Genomic DNA, 19,853 nt, shown 5'->3' on the forward strand with positions numbered 1-19,853 from the left:
CTATAATTTCGGTTTATTGACTGATGGGATAGGAATTCTTCGAATTCAAAAATATACAACTTTTCAGAGGAACATATTAAAAAAAAAAAAAAAAAGATCGTTATGTATATACCGCATATAAAAAGATCAATATCCTCTTCTGGTGAAAAAAAAAAAAAAAACAGTGTAAATTAAATACAAAAGAAACCATAATTAACCCAAAAAAAAGTCAAAAATAATAAAGCTTTTATATTGGTCTCATGGCAAAAAAAAAAAAACATGGAAAATGAAAACATTTAGTCCATTTGAGATTTTTCGGAGTCAAATGAAGTGATAAGCAATTTTGATGATTATGTTCTTGGAGATATAAGCGATCATAGAAAACCATAGCGATTGGAAGTCTTTCACCGGTGGTCCGAGAATATTGAACCGTCAACGGCGTAGAACACAAAGCTCTCTAACACCGACTCCGCCTGCGAACTTGACTTCTTCTTCTTTTGTTGATTTTCTCCATGCCTAAGAACTTTATTTTTTTGCAAAAACGCTTCACGTCTAGGAACTTGGAAGAAGAAGGCTCATCCATCATCATCTTCAGTTTCGTTTCTTCTTCAGTCATCAATCTTTTTCCCTTTTTCTTGGACCGGCTCTTAGCATAAGGTGAGATTTCATCAATCAGTCTCATAATTTTGCTTAGAGTGGAGATACGTTTATTTTCATCATCACCATGAACCATTGTCTCGACGTCGACCTTCTCATTCAGTTCTATCGCAGAGGAGAAAGACGGTTTAAAGTGGTAAAAGACTTGATTACGATCGCACCACACTGGAACAGAACCTATGACTCCCCAATTGTTAGCTCTCAAGTCGTAGCCATGAACAACTCCGTCGTACCATTCCTTGTTGTTCATTTCCCACAACACTAAGAACTCGCCGTCGTATGCCCCAACGTTCCAGCACCTCATTGTTTCTTTGTCCAACACTCCGTTCGGGATTTGCTTCACTAAGACCCACTTGGGATCGGTGAGAGTATCCTCGAGGGCATAAACGTTAATCAATTCCTCCGTCGCTGATATCAATGCTAGTTCCTTCTCTGCGGCTGCGAACAAGTTGGCAGAGCTTAGTTGTGGGGGAAACTTGATTGGAATCAGCCGTGCCTGCTCTGTTTCTGGATTGAAAGCTAAAATGCTTCCGTCCTTTCTCAACCAGTGAAGAGATCCGTCAAAGTAAACCGGTTTCTTATCCTTGATGAGACCACTTGCGGTGCAAGTAATAGTTGTTTCCGACAATCTCCAACAAGAATCTCCAGTGCTAATCTCGAATTGATACATGGTTTCGTCTGGATTCGAAGCATCAGTATCGTTCATGCAGACAACTTTGAAAGCCTGAGTTGTTCGATCAATTTGATCAACCGCAAAACCAATGCGATTCATTTTATGCCATCGAAGGTAAAAGCTTACATTTCCCCTTCTGTCAACACGACTAAGAAACATTGACTTAGAGTGATCCAGGAATCGATACCTCTTTGTGAGCGGATTTGCGACACAGAGACCATCGATGAAGAGTAGGAGAAGGCCAGAACAAAAGGAGAGAATCTGAGATTTGATCTCTAAGAAAGCTTTGTTTCTGAATAACCTAGAATTGACGAAAGGGTTGCAGAAGAGGGTGGTGGAGCCAAAGCCGGAGATTTGAAGCAAACCGGATCCGACCCCAGACAAGTATTTGGATTTAAAGTACGGATCGTCAGATATATGCGAGTTGATAGATCTTCTAGTGCATTGCATCATAGCCAGAGATTTGGGATCCAATTTGAATAAAATCTTTTCGAGGAGAGGCAAAGGTAAGCTCTCCATGATCGAACTAAGCAAAAAGAGAGAGAGAGAGGAAGAGATTAGGGTTTTTTCTTAGTTCTTTGATGTGATTATTCGCTGTAATTTGTTACTTCTAGTGCATATGTATTTATCGCCGTAATTAATTATTTTTAACAAAATTTCCCAATAAAAAAGTTTGAACGTTTCGGATAAAACGGAAATATTTCGAATGAATAATATTCTCTTCCTTTTTTAACAAAATGACTACGTTTTCTGAATATATGAGTATAAAGGTAATAATTGTAGTATCTCTTCGAAAAAGGAACTACTACAAACCGAAAACGTTTACGTTTCGTAAGTCATTCATTAACATTTTAAAACTTAAAAAGTAAATAATCAGAATCTATAAATTCTTCCTATTGACTGATGAGATACATGTATTATGAAGAAATGATTGGAATTCAAAAATAGATTAGATTTTATAATCAGTTTAAAGCCTACCAGAAAAAAAAAAAATGAGTTTAAAAAAAAAAAAATCTCTTATAGATTGATTTTTATACGGAAAAGTAGGAACCGTTAACATCTTAACTAATCAGCTAGTTCCGTGCTAACTAAACACTCGAAAGATCAAAGAATCTTAAACTTTTCCGAAAAATATGTTTTGCTAATAACAAGAAGGATCATTAATCTGCTTTTACCCACCAAATTTCTATGTCTTTCTAATGGCCTTTTATTTTTTTTGGGGCTTTGGAAATTAGAAGTCTGTTCTAAATCTCTCAAGTAACATCATATCTTAGCAAAACATATAAAAAGAAAAGTAGTAAAAAAAACAAAGGAAAAACATAACTCTTAAACTTCTATTCCATTAACCAAAATTAGCCACAATACGAATTTTGTCTACTTGACTCTTCTTCTTTTGTTGATTCTCTCCACGTCTAGGAACTTGGAAGAATTAGGCTCATCAATCATCATCTTCAATTTCGTTTCTTCTTCAATCATCAATCTTTTTCCAAGTAGCTTTCCCTTTTTCTTGAACAGGCTCTGAGCATATGGTGAGATTCCACTAATTAGTCTCGTAATTTTGCTTAGAGAGGAGATTCGTTTATCATCATCATGATTAATCATGTCGACGTCCACATTCTCATCTAGTTCCATCGAAGAAGATGTCAAAGACGGTTTGGACTGATAAAAGTCTCGTTTACCATCGCACCACCGTGGAATCCAATCCATGACTCCCCACTTGTTAGCTTTCAAGTCGTTCCCATGAACCACTCCCTCGTCGTAATGGTCCTTCTTATATACAGATTTGAAAAGCGGATCGTCGGTTATATGCGAGTTGATAGATCGATCCGTGCATTGCATCATAGCCAGAGATTTGGGATCCAATCTGAAGAGAATCTCTTCAAGGATGTGAAAAGGTAATCTATCCATGATTGATCTAGGAAGAAAAAAAGAGAGGAAAAAGTTAGGGCTTTTTGCTTAGTTCTGTGATGGTGTAATTATTCCAGAAGTTTTGGTGATGTTATAGTGGATATATATTTATAGACCTAAGGAAATATGGCAAAACTTGTTATTAAAAAGGAAGATTTTTTATGACTTTTTTTGCTTTTAAGCATGTATATGTTTTGACAGTTTTGTGAGACCAAACCAAAACGACTACAAGTACAAGGTGAATTAATAGTTTGTTTCCGAAAACGACAGCGTTTGGTGAATGTCTAGTCTTCTTCTCTTATCCAGCTTTAGGGGTAAAAAAGTCATTAACTTCAAGCAGTGAGAAATTAGGATATGGATATGTGAACAGAGCTCTATGCTTCTTCATCAATGGCTTCCATTAGTAGCTTACACAGTTGGGCATCTACTCAACACTCTCGTCTTCCTCGAATCATTTCTGAGGCTGACCAACCTCGACCCATTAAACAATTCGTTGTCTTTCCGGTTCCCATATCAAGAAGAGACGCGAGTATCATCCTTCTCGGCTCGCTTCCATTGACAAGCTTCTTTGTTATACCGCCGAGCTCTTCGGAAGCCAGAGAGAGACGGAGCAGAAAAGTTATCCCTCTCGAGGAATATTCCACTGGCCGTTAAGTCCCTCGCTCTCTTCTTAGCTATCGGTTCGTCTTCTGCACAGATTTTCACAATTAGGGTTCAGAATTCGTTCTTTGCGATTATCGATTCCACTTAAGTTTCAAAATCAGTGTTCTTTGTTTTTGCCCATGATTACTCTCTTGGCTAATTGAGTTTTGAGAGTTTCTGATTCGACAAAATTGTGAATTGGGAAAAAAAAGATTTGCTTGACTTGTATGAGAAGTTTCTGGAGATTGTAAAAACATAAACTTTAGCCTGTTATTAACACAATGTTTCTGTTACTCTGTTCTTGCAGCTGAAGGGTTAAAATTCTATGACATTGAGGAAGGCAAAGGTCCAGTAGCCACAAAGGGATCAACTGCTCAGGTCTCTCTTATGATTCACACTGTAATTTCTCTATATCGAAATCGAGTTCTCGCCTTTTACATTGTAATGTGTCTGTCTTTTCCACATTCAGGTGCATTTCGATTGCCGTTACAGAAGCATCACTGCAATTTCTACCCGAGAATCCAAGCTTTTAGCTGGAAATCGTAGTATTGCTCAGGTTACTAAACCATCCATCTCTTTTGTTTACAGTTTTTGATTCTGCATAGTTTTTAGTTGACGGTGGCTTACTTGTTTCTGGAACAGCCTTACGAGTTCAAGGTGGGATCAACGCCAGGAAAGGAAAGGAAGCGTGAATTCGTTGACAATCCAAACGGGTTGTTCTCTGCACAGGCTGCACCAAAACCTCCTCCAGCAATGTATTACATAACCGAAGGAATGAAAGTCGGAGGCAAGGTTAGGAACAGGGCCACAATTTCGCTTCCTACTTTGCATGACACTTAGTTACTTTGTAATGTAGGCAATGTTAGTAGTTCTTGACATCTTTCTTTCTTTCTTTTGTTCCTGCAGAGAACTGTGATTGTTCCTCCAGAAGCTGGTTATGGTCAGAAAGGAATGAATGAGATACCGGTGAGAACCTACTACAAATTGTATATGAGGAAAGCTCCGTCTTTTGCAGAGAACTAATTACAAAAAATGTGGTATAATGCTTGGGGTTTAAGAGATAATAAAAACATGTATGTTGTTTGTGCAGCCTGGAGCTACATTTGAGTTAAACATAGAGCTGCTTCGAGTGACACCTCCCCCAGAAGAGTAGTGAACACTGATAAGAGAAATTTGAAGCATTGTCCCAAGTCCCAACATTTGTCTAAAGATAACAAAGGAGAAAAGAGGGAAAGATGTAAATTTTGGAGTACTGTATTTATTTGGTGTCTGGTTGTTATACACCAAACTCTGGTACACTGAAAGAACCGAGGAATATTTGCTGGACGAAAATTTGTTAAAAAGTAATGATTTCTTATGTGGCTGCTTCTCATTGGTTGAAATATGTTAAACCAACCAAACCAAATCAATTCAAAACTTTTAAATGGTTTGAAATCAACTGAGAAAACCAAACCGAATGTCAAACCATAATTAATTTGGTTTTAGTTTGACAAATTTTGTAAACCGAAGCGAAACCGATAGTAACCGAAATGCCCACAGCTCGTCTGTAGGTGAGAATTTGGTTGCGGAGCGGACTTTGCTGGTTGCTTTGGTAGCGATATCTCCGGTAGCTTCTTTCTTTTCCCGAGAAAATCTACTGAGAAAAATGGAGACTTCTCTGAGATATGCTACCAATTCCAGGTCTTTGAAAATTCATGCCAAGGAGAAGTTCCCGGTGAACTCCAAAACTCGCCTGCAGGTGAATTTCTTCAAATTAGTGGCTGTTCAATTTTGATTGGGATTTCTTCTTTTGATTCTCTTCCCAGATGTGATGATTATTGAATGCCCAAAGCCTCTTACTTGTGATTGTCAGGGTTTATGGTCTTCCTCTTAGAAATTTCAATTAGGAGTTATTCTCTATGTTCAGGCTTTAGAGTCTTTTAGTCTTAAGAAGAAATAGCTGTGTAGGTATAAAGATGAATCGATAGGTTTTTGGAAGATTATACTTAAACCTGTTTTTTGGCTACAGTCTATCGCCGCCTTATCGGGATATAGAGCAGAGAGTGTTTGTGTTCTTACTTTGTTTTGTTGGTTTTACATTTTTTGATTAGCTTCATGGAGAGCTAGATACAGGAGCTGGAGTGCCAAGTTACTTCTGTGCAATGATAAGACACTTTTTCCATGAGGTTTTCATCTTCAATTTGTGTTTCTTTGCTTGAGTGAACCTTTTAACAAACCTTTTTTTGATTACCATGAATTATATGTATAGGCTTCAACAAGCCTTGGCCTTGGTTTGCATTATGTTAAACGCGAAAAGCTTCGGTGTCTTGTACGTGGGAAAAAGAAGTTTCCTGTGATAACTGATGAGGTTGTAACCTTTAATATCAAAGGAAGATGTGATTTTGATCAGGACTTTGTTCAGGTTTGCCTCTTTCTTTTTTCCATCAGTTATGTTTCTTTGATGGTTTTTAAAACTAAAGAATGGACTGAGATTTTGTGATTTTGCCCGACAGAGGAACGCGAAAGGAGCTGCTGAATTTGATTGGAACATATGGAAGTTTCAGAAAGATCAGGATTTACGCCTCAGAATTGGCTACGAAATGTTTGAGAGGGTACGCTTGAGCTCACCTTTTAACAAAAGCAAACAACAATGGTTCTTATTGGATCACTGAACACTATACATACTATGTGTTTGCTTTCTCTGTTACAGGTCCCTTATATGCAGATTAGAGAAAACAATTGGACTTTCAACACCAACTTGAAAGGAAAATGGAATGTGAGGTTTGATCTGTAATGAATAAACAGGAACAGAAACAGAGAATAGTCAGATCACATTTTCATATTTGTATCATTTTGAGAAATGTATTACTGATAGAAAAAAAACTCACTTTGATTCAGCCAATTGAGAGCAAATTCATAGATCATCAATCACTTTTACTCTTGCAAGCATCTAAGAACTTAGTTTTTGTCTCCTAGGCTCATATAGCTATTATTTATTTCCTTGTCTAAAGATAGAATCCGAATCTAACTAGTTTTGACTTTATGCGTGGTCTTAAACCCCACTTAGGTTCCTTTAGAGATCTCTTTACTTTGTGATACTGTAATAGTTGACCGGAAAATACATACCAAGCCAAAAATCCTAAGCACGGTGTTATGATTCACAAACCAAACATTAGAAATCCGGTCATCTCAGATCGGTATAGTTTGGTTTGCGTTACGGTTCTGGTTGACTTTGAGATCGTGATGCTGCTAATATGAGCCTTGAACATCACCACCAGTATAAAATCAACAATTTTTAGTCCCACACACATGTGCAGAAGATCTTGTTCTATAAAGATTTGCTTCTGGTGGTCATGAATCAAAGATCTTGCATAACACCCCACAATGACCAAGAATCAACCATTAGTTTTCAATATCAACAGTAAATCGAATAAACATTAACAAAAATTCACATATTTTTAGTTAGTTGGTGGTGGTTTTAGCTTACTAAACGCCACGTGATAACTATGCATATTAAGTTCCAAACAACGGTTTAGTTAGTAGTAGAGGCGGCTTTATATTCCAACATAATCGGGTCTCTATTGTCTTATTTATAGTCTAATTATTTGATCTTTGGATAATATCACTACAAAATATAATTTGACTTCGATTGTAAAATACTCGAAGGCCATCTTGAAAAGTTAGACGACACTGGAAATTGCTAAAGTCATTGTCATAAACCGCAAATGTGGCTTAGAGCAATTTCGTGCCCACAAATTGACTGAGTTTGGTCAATTTCAATGCATTTTCCTCGAGGCTGCATTATTTTTTCAAACTTGCAATAAATTAATTAGTGGAGGAATGAAGTTTCCTCATAACTTTATTTGACTATTTATACGCTAGTCATGCGAGATGATTATAGACTTACCCATAATCATTTAGTATATTGTCTGAAAAAAGGTTTTGTATAGTGACATGTTTTAGATGTGATCTTCGTATTAGTCATCCCATATTTAATAATTTTAACGAGAAAAAAGTAGAGCATGTGGGGAGAAGAAGAAGTGGGCGGTGCGATTATCAGAAAGTGGAGAGTGCACTGAAACGAGAAAGAGTCAACCAGAAAATTAGTACTCATTTTTAATTTTTCTCCGAGTTACTATATTAGGAAACTCCTAGTTTACACGTTTTCTCCTCGTTTACTTCTCTTGGGGAAGATTAGATATAATCTGTTAATTAGTTTGTGTACACCTTAAGCTTAATTTTTGACCCAAAAAGAAAAACTTAAGCTTAATGAACATAATAAGTTTTAAACAAACAATAATTTCTAAACGACACGTTTAAGGTGTTTCCATTGTTTCTCTTCTGTGACAAGATTAAAAATCAATATAATAATGTTCTCAATATAATCAAGAAAACACATACTTATATATGAATGGTATCTAAACTAGAAACCTTTTAAAAGAAATATTGACAAGTGTCTCTCCACTCTCTTTCACCAAATCGTTGAGTCTTAGTGTCTTACACCTGTTATTGAAGTTAGTTATGTATCATCATCGGACACAAAGGTTTTATGTCATTACAAGTAAGTAACGTAACACGAGGCCGACCATATCTTCGGCCGATTCTGGCTACTATTTGATCTCCACAAAGTTAATATGTCTAGAAGAATTATATAAATTCAGCTCTACTCATACAAAACATGAAACAACTTCGGTCGTATATATATATATATTCACATTTACCGAAATAAAACTCGAAACTTATCAGATTTATATTAAACTATAGTCTTTATAAACATTATGTAATAGAATATTGTATTTGTTTAGATTTGGGGTTGAATGCTTATGCACTACGTAATAAACTTCCTCTAAAGTATAGTGTCGTATGGCAGTTTGCACACAAGCAAAGCGATCTGCTGACTGACATGTGGCATCATTCTGATGGCGAAAAATGTTTTCCCTACAAAGTAATGTGTATCTCAAAAACAATTCTCCATTTCTCCTTTGGGTAATTCGGCTATCAAAGGTAAGATAGTAGTTACACGTAAGAAATCGCTTACAAAACTTGAATTTAACAATTCATATACGTTAAAAGTCTTTATTAAATAACTTAATACTAGTATAGTATCTTTTGGTGGTTTCCGAATATTAATCACCTAGCATTCTAGCAATAACGAATAAGAATCATAATTTGCCACAAGGGGAGTCGTCATTAAGTTCTCTCCTACCAAAATCATCAGTTGAACAGATACTTAAAACTATTGAATCACTAATTAGTTTAACCTAATTATAAATTGTTTAAAATATAAACCAATAAACATGGAAAGTTGTTTGAGTGCAAATTATAGGATCTTACTATGGACGGTTCGAGTTAAATTGGCATCTGCAATGCTCTTTCTTTACCAAGGCATCTTTGATCTTCACTAAGACTCTACCTTTTTATGAAAATTTTCTTATTTGTTTATATTTTCATAGCCTTTTGCAATTTACAACCATCCGTGGAGTTTTATTTATTTTACCTTTTTGGTCAAGAGAACATTCACCTTTGCACTTTGAATGGACCATGTGGCCAAAAAAAAAAACACCCAACATTCGGTCATAATATATCAAAATAAGTGAGTTTCCGTCTTATTCTATAGGTGATATTAGTTAAAGTTATTCCATTGTTTAATCTTATTAACTTGATTTACAAATGTAAGAAAAATATACTACTACTTAGGTACGTTTATTATCTAACTAAATGCGAATAAATAGTTGTATAGTTTTGTTGTTGATTACTTACTTACCAGGATTATTTTACAGTTCTCTAATTTTATCCATCTGATGATAAATACTAGTAGTATAGTATATAGTTTTAAGATAAAAGTATGTGTCTTCGAGTCAAAAGGCAACTATTGGTTAACTGACAGAAGAACGAATCTTCGGTTGTAGTTCCCAACATCCCAAGGTCCCAATATAACACACGCCCACAGTTTTTCGGTTACATATTTAATGGTACCAACAATATAAATGGTCAAGCCATACACTGACAATCATTAAGTACTACTATCATAATTTCGTTTTTTCCGTTTATAAAAAAAATGTCTTATTTTCGGGTTTTTTTTTTAAAGAATCATTTTTAAGACATGTAAATGTCTTTTTACAAATTAACAATGCCAAATTTACCATTCAGTCAAACCAATAAAAGTTGAGTTTATTTCATTAATGTGATAAATAATCTTTAAATCATATAATAACAGGCCGTGAATGATATTTAAAATTTTCTAAGTAATTTACATAAGATTGTGACAAAGACATTAAATCCACATAATTAAATGATTTTCATTTTCAATGAGTCTGGACCGAAAGCAACAAGTGTATAAGTGTAACGTCAATAACAATTAAACTAAAAAAAACCGTGTTGTAAATGACTGAAATAACCTTAACCGACATCGATATTTTTAAGACCAAACCAGAAGAAATCTCTCCCTCTATAAATCTCTGCTTCTCGTTGCCACTCCCAAACCCTCTCAAACTCAAATCAATCTTCTTCCATTTTTCAAATTTTATACACAACAACAACAACAACAAAACTTCTTACTCGCTAGAAATGGCTCGCCTTCTCTTCCGTCTTCTCGTAGAATCCAACACCCCGTCGCCGGCGATTGATAACTCCAACGCCGCGTTGAATTCCGATCTCGTCGTCATCCTCGCTGCTCTCCTCTGCGCTTTGATATGTGTTCTCGGCTTAATCGCCGTTTCTCGATGCGTCTGGCTCCGTCGTTTTGCAGCCGGAAACAGAACAGCCTCCGGATCTCAAGGTCAATCTCCTCCACCTCCAGTCGCAGCGGCGAACAAAGGCCTGAAGAAGAAGGTTCTCCAATCTCTCCCGAAACTTGCCTTCTCGCCGGAGTCACCGGAGTCGGAGAAATTCGTCGAATGTGCGATCTGTCTAGCTGAATTCTCCGCCGGCGATGAGCTCCGAGTTTTACCGCAGTGTGGTCACGGATTCCACGTGTCTTGCATTGACACGTGGCTAGGATCTCACTCGTCTTGTCCTTCTTGCCGTCAGATCTTGGTTGTTGCCAGGTGTCACAAGTGTGGCGGTTTACCCGGTAGCTCTAGCTCCGGACCCGAATCCGAACCCGAAATCGAGATCCGAATCAAACAAGGCGAAGATGATCCCAGCTCCTTCTTGCCATAATCATTTACTTTCCCATTTATTTTATTAGAAAACTAGTATAATTTAATTTAATGCAGATCATCATTTTAGTGTGATAGTGTTTAGTCTCTTAATGTACATGGTTTATTGTAATTTGTAAATGTTGTATGAATTGGAAATTTAACTATTTGCATTTGAGCCTTTTATTACTTTGGGTTTTTCAAATCAATTCATGTAATAGCAAAAAAAAAAAAAAAAACTCATGTAATTGCTGAACAATAAATAGTAGACCTACTCGAAGTTACTTCATCGAATAGCCAATCATGGTTGTTAAGTTTGCACATTTGACTGGTAATCAACAATTTTACTTTATGGAAATAAAATTTTCCAATGTTAAGGAGAAATAGTGTGGTATTGTTACTTGTTTCATGAAGATTGATTTTAAATTTTTATGCATTATGTATCACTATATCATTTTCATAATAAGTTTCTTTTGTGACTTCATGTTTGTTTCATAAGTTTTTTGTGTGAAAAATATACAAATTAATACAACGACACTTGATTGAGAATGAAATATAGTATTATATTCAGGAAATATATGTAGTCATTACTCATTAGTGGACACTATCGATTGATAGCCTTTTCTAGGAAGCTCAAGCTAGTCAATTGCGTTTTTTAATTCAACAATTAGTCACTCACTAGCTTTAACCACTATAATATTAAACTTGGTTCATAAATTATATATTTATAAATATAAACGAAACTGGAGTGCACAGTGGACTTTCATTTGAATACATCTAATTTTATTAAAAGGAAATGGAAGCACCAAAAGACTATTTAATCAGGTGATTACATGATTATTATAATAGCTAATCATGGTATATTCCCTAGTAAATGGGAAAGGAACTCTGGCCATTGTGTGTGACACATACAAATGGTATGTAATGTGTTAGCTCAATTTTCACTTTCCAATTTTCATCTTATAATTTTGTAAAGCAGCAAACTCAAAATTGTCGTGTTTCTTCAACTTCTTTTTCATTTTTTGGGGTTATACATTAAGTAATCAAATGAAAAAATAAATGTACCTTTCTTTATATATATCTATCTAACTATTAATCATAATTTGAAATGAGTTAAATTGACAGTGGAAATATAATATATTATAGGTATTGTATAGTATAATTGAAAGAGTCTAGATGACTTCAACAAATTCTCTTTGTCTTGTGTTCTAGCTTTTGAGATTTGACCTAACAAATAGATGGCGTTATCATGTATCATGTATATATTTAAACTACAAGTTCTTTGTTAAAATATTTGAAGTATAATATATAAGTTAATGTTTTAAGAAGGGAATTATAGAATTTATAAATTAATGGTTTAGTTTGTCAACAATTGGGTGATTTAGTTATTTAGAAACTAATTAAAATGAATATTATAGTTATTCGTTTTGTAGGGGAGCCGTTGAATTAAATACGACGGATGGTCCACCCATCACAAGCATTTCCACTACGGAAAGTGCGTCCTTGTGCTTAGTAGTGCTGCTAACCATATATATTATATATAAGATATTTATAATTTTAATTTAATCAATTTTTAAATCTACAAAAAATTATGACCAGTAACCTGAAGTTCAACGAGAACTTATTATAAACCATTAACCTAAAGTTCAAATTATAGTGGCCTGTGAGAGAAAAATATATGATATTGAACATTTATGCATAGCAATAGTTAAAAAATTGTGTTAAGAATTAGAAACGTCCAACGGTACGCCCAAAATCAGAAAATACATATTATAAGGTAAATTTGTCATAACCATTTTTTGTTAAACTAGGTTTTATCAATCTCTAGCCTCTAAGAATCGATTTTTGGCTTTTGCTAAAAAAGAGAGTATGAGCTTCAAGAGAATACCCGCATGTTGACAACATATTAGGAATTTCATAGGGTTTACTTTTACGGGCGCTGGATACGTACGTGAGAGGCTCGTGTGAGGTTGTTACCAGGTCGTATTTTTTCGTTTATTTTGTTATGAAGTTCGGTCATGTATAAAAGTAGAGCTTTAATTTACAAATGTTTTATCTTTTACGATCATTACAAACTAAATCTTATAATCGTTTAAGATCATCACAAATGTTTATACTGAAATATGGTTATGAAATTTTGAAAACTAGCTAGCTTGTAAGAAATCTTTTTGAAATCGTCCCTCAAGAAAGAGAAGTATATATAAACCAAAAAGTGAAGAGAGTACTTTATGTTTTGTCGAAGGACTATAAATTCGCAGACTAAAATGATGAGAGTTGTAAAGTTACCAATGAGGCTGGAGATTCCCATATTTATGTTCAGCACTATTTTGTGCATTACTGATTGTTTCTGTTTATTACGTGAATGATTAATACCACTTTTTGCAAATGGGTGTTGCAAAATAAATATTTGCTAAATAAAATAGTATATATTTTACCCGGTCTAGCTTATATTCTTACACCATTGTCTACATTGTTAATTCTTTAAAACAGAGTATTAGTGTTTACACGTCAAACACACTTTAAGAAATACAACATTCAATTTGTTTGTTAAATATAAACATAGACAGACATATAAAATACCCATAAAATGGCCAAGGCAAAGGCAAAGAATCCATCAAACTCTGTAGTTTATATACTAAGTGTCGACCTTTTGGCACGACTAGAAAGTTCCATTTCTAGTGGATGCGATGATTTCGCCTTTTATATATACAGTTTCATTGATCCTTTTTGATTAATAAAAATGTTTTTGGGAATAATATTTATAGTGGTGATTCACCACTGGTGAAGTAAAAAAAAAGCACCGGTGGAGAATTCGAAGTGTTGTCAGCAATTTGACTGAGGAATAAATATTGTGAGGGGTCTTTCTATGTATGATTCCGATACCGGCCCAAGTGGCCACTTCCCTTCTTTTGCTGGATTCTCTTAACGGCCTAGAGGCCCTAGATATTTCTTAAAAAAAAAAAAAAAAAAAATTGGGGAATTCCGAATATATATTTCGGTATTTTGAACCCGACGTGAATCGAACACGCAACCTTCTGATCTGGAGTCAGACGCGCTACCATTGCGCCACGAATCCCCTTGCCAAGTATAACCACTTAATTATATATATACTAATGATAAAGAGGTTGAATAACCACTTAATTATATATATACTAATGATAAAGAGGTTGAATAAAACATGGGAATTGTTGGTCCGTTCCTTAGCAATGAAATGGCATCCATTGATTCTCTCCAATTCCATTCTCTCTGCAATCTCCAGGTAACAATCGAACCCATCTCTTCTTCTCCACTAACACCAATACTGCTTTCTCCTATAATTCCTTTTCCAGTGATTGAACTCTTAAATCTCGCGTCCTTTGTTGCTGTTTTTGATACCCTAGTCGTCGATTGGAAGAACCAAGCTCCAGATTCCTTCAAGTTTGGTTATTTTCAGACGGAGACCCGTAAATCTGAACTGGGTTCAATTTGAAACTAAAAGAAGGTTCGCGTGTAAAGCGATTGATAATTCCTCGACTCCAGATGAAGAAATTCAGAACACTCAAAATGATAATAATGTTGTTGTTGTTACTGCTGCTACGGCTCAGAGTGACATTATTCCCCATGATTCCGAGTATTCAGTTTCGAGGTTTCGTAGTATGATTACCACATTCCCTCCTCTTGTCTTCGTGGTATGATTCTCTCTTATCGCTTCAAGTTTTGATTTTTCCTGTAAAAATCTGATTTTGATGGATTTTTCTCCTTCACTGTGATATCAAATTCTTTGATGGTGGAATATAGATTGTTCATTTTATCTATTAGAGGCTACCTAAGTTTGAATCTTTCCTGAGTTTTATTGATAGTTGATTTGTTTACTGTCCTGAATAGGAAATGTTATGTTCTTAGTTTCGTTAAGCACTCTTTCTTTATATGTTCGTTTGCTTTTAAGGTGAAATGGCGAAAGAAAACATGTTTAGATAAAACTTCTAGTGGTTCTTCTGTTTATTGACTACTATGGCACATGAATTTGGATCTTCATTGGGGTATTTTAATATCTTCTCTGTTTTAGATGAAGAAGTGCTCAGGGAACAGCATTTGGATCGGGATCTGCATCACCGCTACGGTTTTGGTCGCTGCGATCAGGGCTTATGTAGTAAGAAAGTCAAGAGATAATCAGCGTGCTGGCTCTGTTACTGATCTTGTGAGACGTGGCCAGCTGAGGTCTGGCGATAGAAGAGGCATGTATGAAACTCACACACTCTTTATCTTCTTTCCAGTTCTCACTCTGAATAATCAAGCACATCATTGGATTCATGTAGGTAGATGTGTGTTTAACTTCTCTAAAGCTTTAATCTCATGATGTTTTTCCATTTTCTTTATCAGCTCCAAGTCTCTTAACTACGAGGACCCATTCAACAACCCTTTTGTGAAACTTGATAAAGGAAGCTCAACTGTAGAGATGTGCGGGAAAGTATATCGGCTAGCTCCAGTCACACTTACAGAGAAAGAACAAACTATTCATCAGAAAAGAAGGTCAAGAGCATACCAATGGAAGCGACCAACGATTTTTCTCAAAGAAGGAGACTCGATACCACCTGATGTTGATCCCGAGACAGTCAGATGGATCCCGGCCAATCATCCGTTTGCAACCACCGTTAGTGATATCGATCAAGACCTTGCCCAGAATAATGTCTACCAGAAGCAAGGTGTTCCTTTCCGGATTCGAGCTGAGCATGAAGCTATGCAGAAAAAGCTTGAAGCTTTACAAAATGTAAGCTTTTTTATTTCTGAGAACTAATATTTGTATTTCGCAGAACCAACCGAGTACCGTGAAATTGTGATTGATGAGTTTGTTTCCTACAGGAAGAGAAATTGAACAATCTGGGTATTGACAGTCAAAATGCCAGAGATTTTCAAAGGCCATACAAGTTCTCAGCCAAGCTTGAAGGCGAGAATATCCAGAAAAATTCTCAGGATAATCATACAGGCAATTCATCCTCTGAGGAAACGAACCAGTCCTGAGAACGTACTAAGCTACTTGTAAATACGGTTTTCCCTTGAGAATCAAACTTGCGTTCCAAGAAACTGGAGATTTTCTTTGTAGTAAATCTAGGTTTTTTTTTTCTATTTGCTTTACCATCATAACTTGGAAGTCTGATAGAAAAGCAAGAGCTTTAGTCTTTAATCTTTGAAACTATCGGTTTTGGTCAAGGAAAGAGAAAATTGAGTAATTATTAGATTGATAACAAAACAAAGGAAAAAAAAGAAAAGGAACAAAAACGAAATGAAGGTTTCTGAGAAACAAAACAAAAAGGGGATGAAGAGAATCTTTAGGTACACAGCAAATGAAGAAGAAGAAGAATCAAGGTTACAAGTTATATATCCTTGGAAGGAGCAGAAGCTTGTGCTTGTGCTTGAGCTCCAAAGGCAAAGTAGTCTGTGATAACTTCCAAAGGCATGCCTTTAGTCTCCGGGACTTTCATGTAAACGAAGATCCATGAGATAACGCAAACCGCAGCGTAAATGCTGAAAACACCAACTAGTCCGATCGAGCTGAGGAGCACCGGAAGTGAGTATGTGACAATTATGTCTCCAATCCAAAAGACCATAGCGCAAATGGCGATGCAGAGACCACGGACTCTTGTTGGGAAGATTTCAGAACAGAGGATGTTTGGAATCGGACCGTAACCCATCACGAAGAAGCAGAAGTAGAGCACGACACAACCCGTGGAGAGCGCTGCGTTCACGACTTTGCTGATGTGGACGAGCTCGCTGATGACAAGGACGACAAGTGAGACGATGAGAACTGGGATTGTCCAGAGAAGTAATGATCTGCAAAGTGAAACAGAGATGATTTTAGAATCATGTGAGAACAAGGAAACAGGTAAAAGATCTTATAGGTTTTGATATTATATATACCTTCTGCCGGAAACATCCATGAGTCTCATGGCAACGACAATGGCTGGGAGCATGAGTAATGTTGTTAAACCGCTAATGAGGAATGACGCCGAGATGGAACTTAGTCCGAGGCTCGAAAGAAGAACATCCACGCCAGCCCGTTCTAGAATCTGAGGGGTGTAGTAGAGAACTCCATTGATACCCGAAAACTGCATAGAAGGTTAACAAAAAGTCAAGAATGTTAAAGGATATAAAACTCAAGATAATCCGAGAAGAGATAAAATGATGGATCCAAGAGTACTTGTGTCTGAACAATCAAAAGTTTCATCGTACCTGCTGTAGTATCTGAATGCCGACACCAACGACCAACGCACGCTTGACACCAGGTTCAAGAAGAGCAGACCAGAGTGGTCCAGAGCCAGCGATTTTCTCCGGAAGAACCATGGCAGAACCATGGACCGATTTAGGACCAAGAACTGATCTGCTTACAAGGGCAGAAGCGTGAATGTAGCTGCCTCCACCATCAGGACCTCCGGGAACAGAAATGATCGAGCCACGACGAGATTCAGCACCATCCTCTTTAAGATAATACCTTTTGTATTCGTCGTTTTCATATCTATATCCCATATGCCAACCACCACCAATTCCCATGCTGCTTTCGCCGTTGCCTTGCATAAGCGTACTGTGCCGTCTCATGCTCAGAGTGCTTCCGCTTGTAGGATGTGGGATCATATCCTTGTCCATGCTCGTTGTCTGGCGCGACATTAACGGGCTACGTAGATCATTATCCGAGTCATCATCATCACCCGCACCATCATCAGTTGCATAGTCATCATTGTCTTTGTTGTAATGGCTTTCTATGTCTTTTTCCCAATGAGCCGGTTTACCGTGAGGCGCATCGGCATTAGTACTGAACATGCTTCCAAAATGAGGAAAAATCCCACTCCGAGTGTTTCCGCCTGCTTCTGGCATCTTCTCGTGGAGACTGCCGAATAGATTGACGAGCGGATCTTTAAGGATCATGCTTTGGTTTGCTAAGCTTCCATGCCGAGAGCGTAGCCCAACTGAACTCTGGTGTTCTGGGACTGGTCTAGCAATATAAGATTGATTCTCGTGGGTTCCGTAAAGCCGCATTTGTCCGTCCTCATCAACGGTTTCAAGCGCATCACCTTCATGATCCTCCAAAGTTACTAAGAGATCCTCCATTGTTTTTTCTCCTCCGATATCTAGTCCTTCGACTAGTAAAGCCATCTCATCTGAAAATATAAAAAGAACCGTTAAAAGCGGAATCAAGTGATTATAACCAAAGAAAGATAGAGAGGAAAACCTTACCGGTAACATCTTCTCTGCCACATAACTGTTGAAGAACCCGCTTAGCCTCGTCCATTCTTCCTTTACTAACCAGCCAACGAGGAGACTCGGGCAAATAAAACACCGTGAGAAACAAATAAAGAAGAGAAGGGATCGAGAGGACACCGAGCATCGCTCTCCAGCTAGGCGAATCGCTCAGGGACATAGTGAAAACCATACAGTAAGACAAAAACATTCCACCAGAGCCAAGAAATTGAGGGAGAGTATTTAACTGTCCTCTGATCTCGGGAGGAGCGGTTTCAGAAATGTAAACAGGGACAAGCGTAACCGCGAGCCCGGCACCAAACCCATTCAGAAGTCTAGCAAAGCACAAAACATAGACATTGGGGGACCACAGCATAATCAAACCGCAGACGAAATACATTACTGATGATAAAATGAGCATCGGGCGTCTCCCGAGCCAATCAGATATCGGTCCAGAGCAAGTCGTGATGACCGTAGCACCAATCAATGACATAGCAACCACAAGACCTTGAACAGAGGTTGGTAGATTCAAGTCTTTGTTGATATAAACCATAGCTCCTGCACACAATTAACATTGCAACAGTTTCAATGTCAAATGATAATTGATCTGTTTTATGGTGATAATGATCTAAAGATTCCAAACAAACTCAATTGCAGCAACAAGAGTGAAAAAACAAACCAGCAATGGTGGCATTGTCCCATCCTTGCAAGAAATTGCCGATTGTGGCGGCGAGAGCAACGAGAGTCGCTCCCTTCATTGCTCAACCAACCCTACAAACACCATCAAAATTCAAATCAGTCCATACAGTGTGATTCTCTAAAATGAAGTTTCAAGCTTTCAGTCAACCATAAACAAAAAAAAAAAAATCTAATCTTTTCCAAATCCAGATCTAAATCTTAACCAATTCACAAAATTATAAAAATCTGATGAACCCAGAATGCTCAATTAGATTAAAACCCCTAAACTTTATTTATAGGAGGGAAAAGAGAATTGCTTTTTTAGTTTCTTCAGTTAAGAAAGCTAAAGAGACTAAATAAATAAAACCCAAAAGATTGCTTCACTTTCTGGGAAAAAAAAAAAGTCTCACCTTTAGTAGAATTCGCCGGCAATTACGAGGAAATGAGAAAGCTTTGCTCTTTGCCTTAAAATTTCACCGATATATATATATATATATATATATATAAATCAGAGAAAAAGAGGCGTTGAAATAGGGGTGATTTGATTTGGACTCGTTTGAATGAATTTTGCCAAGTTTAGTTAATTTTATTTTCGGACAGGCTCCGGCGATGGAATCTACAATAAGGACAAAAAGATTGTCTTTTTTACAATTATTGCTACAAAAAAAAAGTTTTGTTTTTTCTTTTGGAAATGAGATCGGAGCAAGTTCCCAAGGGAGAATCTGCCGAGAAAAATTCTCACCGCCGGGATTACTTTTTTTCCTCGGGAAAGTAAAAAAACTAACAACAACAAAATTGGATTTTACACCAATCAGTTCTTCTGGCGGCTAAAAATATAAGGTGGGGAGTGATTTACGAGGATTATTGGTAATGTTTTTCGAAACTTTATATAGAACTCATAATGAAAATTGACTAGTTACATTAATAAAAATCTAGCGTCTTTATTTTATCAAGATTTTCCGATGGAGAGATCTGGGGAAAACAATATC

The 19,853-nt window shown here is 36.6% G+C and overlaps 7 protein-coding genes and 1 non-coding gene across 10 annotated transcripts; 4 read left to right on the forward strand and 4 right to left on the reverse strand.

Moving 5' to 3' along the window:
* Positions 1-305: 305 nt before the first annotated feature.
* LOC9326471 (putative F-box protein At1g20795) lies at positions 306-1,993 on the reverse strand. Its single transcript, XM_021015081.1, has one exon. The coding sequence runs from the start codon at positions 1,826-1,828 to the stop codon at positions 437-439; it is 1,392 nt and encodes a 463-aa protein (XP_020870740.1). The 5' UTR covers positions 1,829-1,993; the 3' UTR covers positions 306-436.
* Positions 1,994-2,565: 572 nt separating this feature from the next.
* Positions 2,566-3,442, reverse strand: LOC9329193 (putative F-box protein At1g20800). The gene has a single exon (XM_002893086.2). The coding sequence runs from the start codon at positions 3,215-3,217 to the stop codon at positions 2,684-2,686; it is 534 nt and encodes a 177-aa protein (XP_002893132.1). The 5' UTR covers positions 3,218-3,442; the 3' UTR covers positions 2,566-2,683.
* Positions 3,443-3,552: 110 nt separating this feature from the next.
* LOC9329194 (peptidyl-prolyl cis-trans isomerase FKBP18, chloroplastic) lies at positions 3,553-5,216 on the forward strand. 2 transcript variants are annotated; one of them, XM_021015091.1, is made up of 6 exons: positions 3,553-3,866; positions 4,167-4,237; positions 4,329-4,415; positions 4,502-4,651; positions 4,766-4,854; positions 4,950-5,216. In XM_021015091.1, the coding sequence occupies exons 1-6, from the start codon at positions 3,608-3,610 to the stop codon at positions 4,969-4,971; spliced, it is 678 nt and encodes a 225-aa protein (XP_020870750.1). In that variant the 5' UTR covers positions 3,553-3,607; the 3' UTR covers positions 4,972-5,216. The 2 variants fall into 2 exon arrangements, with proteins under 2 accessions (XP_020870750.1, XP_002890409.1); XM_002890363.2 differs by having other exon boundaries at positions 3,556-3,866; positions 4,766-4,825.
* A 102-nt stretch (positions 5,217-5,318) lies between these two features.
* Positions 5,319-6,766, forward strand: LOC9326472 (outer envelope pore protein 21A, chloroplastic). Its single transcript, XM_002890364.2, has 5 exons — positions 5,319-5,597; positions 5,950-6,024; positions 6,108-6,260; positions 6,352-6,450; positions 6,549-6,766. Exons 1-5 carry the CDS (start codon positions 5,505-5,507, stop codon positions 6,630-6,632), a joined length of 504 nt encoding a protein of 167 aa, XP_002890410.1. The 5' UTR covers positions 5,319-5,504; the 3' UTR covers positions 6,633-6,766.
* Positions 6,767-10,305: 3,539 nt separating this feature from the next.
* On the forward strand, positions 10,306-11,166 carry LOC9326473 (RING-H2 finger protein ATL80). Its single transcript, XM_021015090.1, has one exon. It carries the CDS (start codon positions 10,406-10,408, stop codon positions 10,997-10,999), a length of 594 nt encoding a protein of 197 aa, XP_020870749.1. The 5' UTR covers positions 10,306-10,405; the 3' UTR covers positions 11,000-11,166.
* Positions 11,167-13,981: 2,815 nt separating this feature from the next.
* On the reverse strand, positions 13,982-14,053 carry TRNAW-CCA. The gene has a single exon. It is a non-coding gene; the product is annotated as a tRNA-Trp (tRNA).
* Positions 14,054-14,142: 89 nt separating this feature from the next.
* LOC9326474 (protein MULTIPLE CHLOROPLAST DIVISION SITE 1) lies at positions 14,143-16,184 on the forward strand. Its single transcript, XM_002890366.2, has 5 exons — positions 14,143-14,236; positions 14,358-14,645; positions 15,023-15,195; positions 15,337-15,724; positions 15,817-16,184. Exons 1-5 carry the CDS (start codon positions 14,156-14,158, stop codon positions 15,973-15,975), a joined length of 1,089 nt encoding a protein of 362 aa, XP_002890412.2. The 5' UTR covers positions 14,143-14,155; the 3' UTR covers positions 15,976-16,184.
* Positions 16,170-19,754, reverse strand: LOC9326475 (monosaccharide-sensing protein 1). Of its 2 annotated transcripts, none has more exons than XM_021015077.1 (6): positions 19,275-19,754; positions 18,866-18,957; positions 18,184-18,744; positions 17,185-18,107; positions 16,873-17,060; positions 16,170-16,785 (listed from the first exon to the last, which is right to left on the reverse strand). In XM_021015077.1, exons 2-6 carry the CDS (start codon positions 18,942-18,944, stop codon positions 16,329-16,331), a joined length of 2,208 nt encoding a protein of 735 aa, XP_020870736.1. In that variant the 5' UTR covers positions 18,945-18,957; positions 19,275-19,754; the 3' UTR covers positions 16,170-16,328. The 2 variants fall into 2 exon arrangements, with proteins under 2 accessions (XP_020870736.1, XP_020870737.1); XM_021015078.1 differs by lacking the exon at positions 19,275-19,754 and adding an exon at positions 19,060-19,138.
* Positions 19,755-19,853: the final 99 nt, after the last annotated feature.

Source organism: Arabidopsis lyrata (assembly GCF_000004255.2).
Source record: "Arabidopsis lyrata subsp. lyrata unplaced genomic scaffold ARALYscaffold_1, whole genome shotgun sequence".
Classification (NCBI taxonomy): Eukaryota; Viridiplantae; Streptophyta; class Magnoliopsida; order Brassicales; family Brassicaceae; genus Arabidopsis; species Arabidopsis lyrata.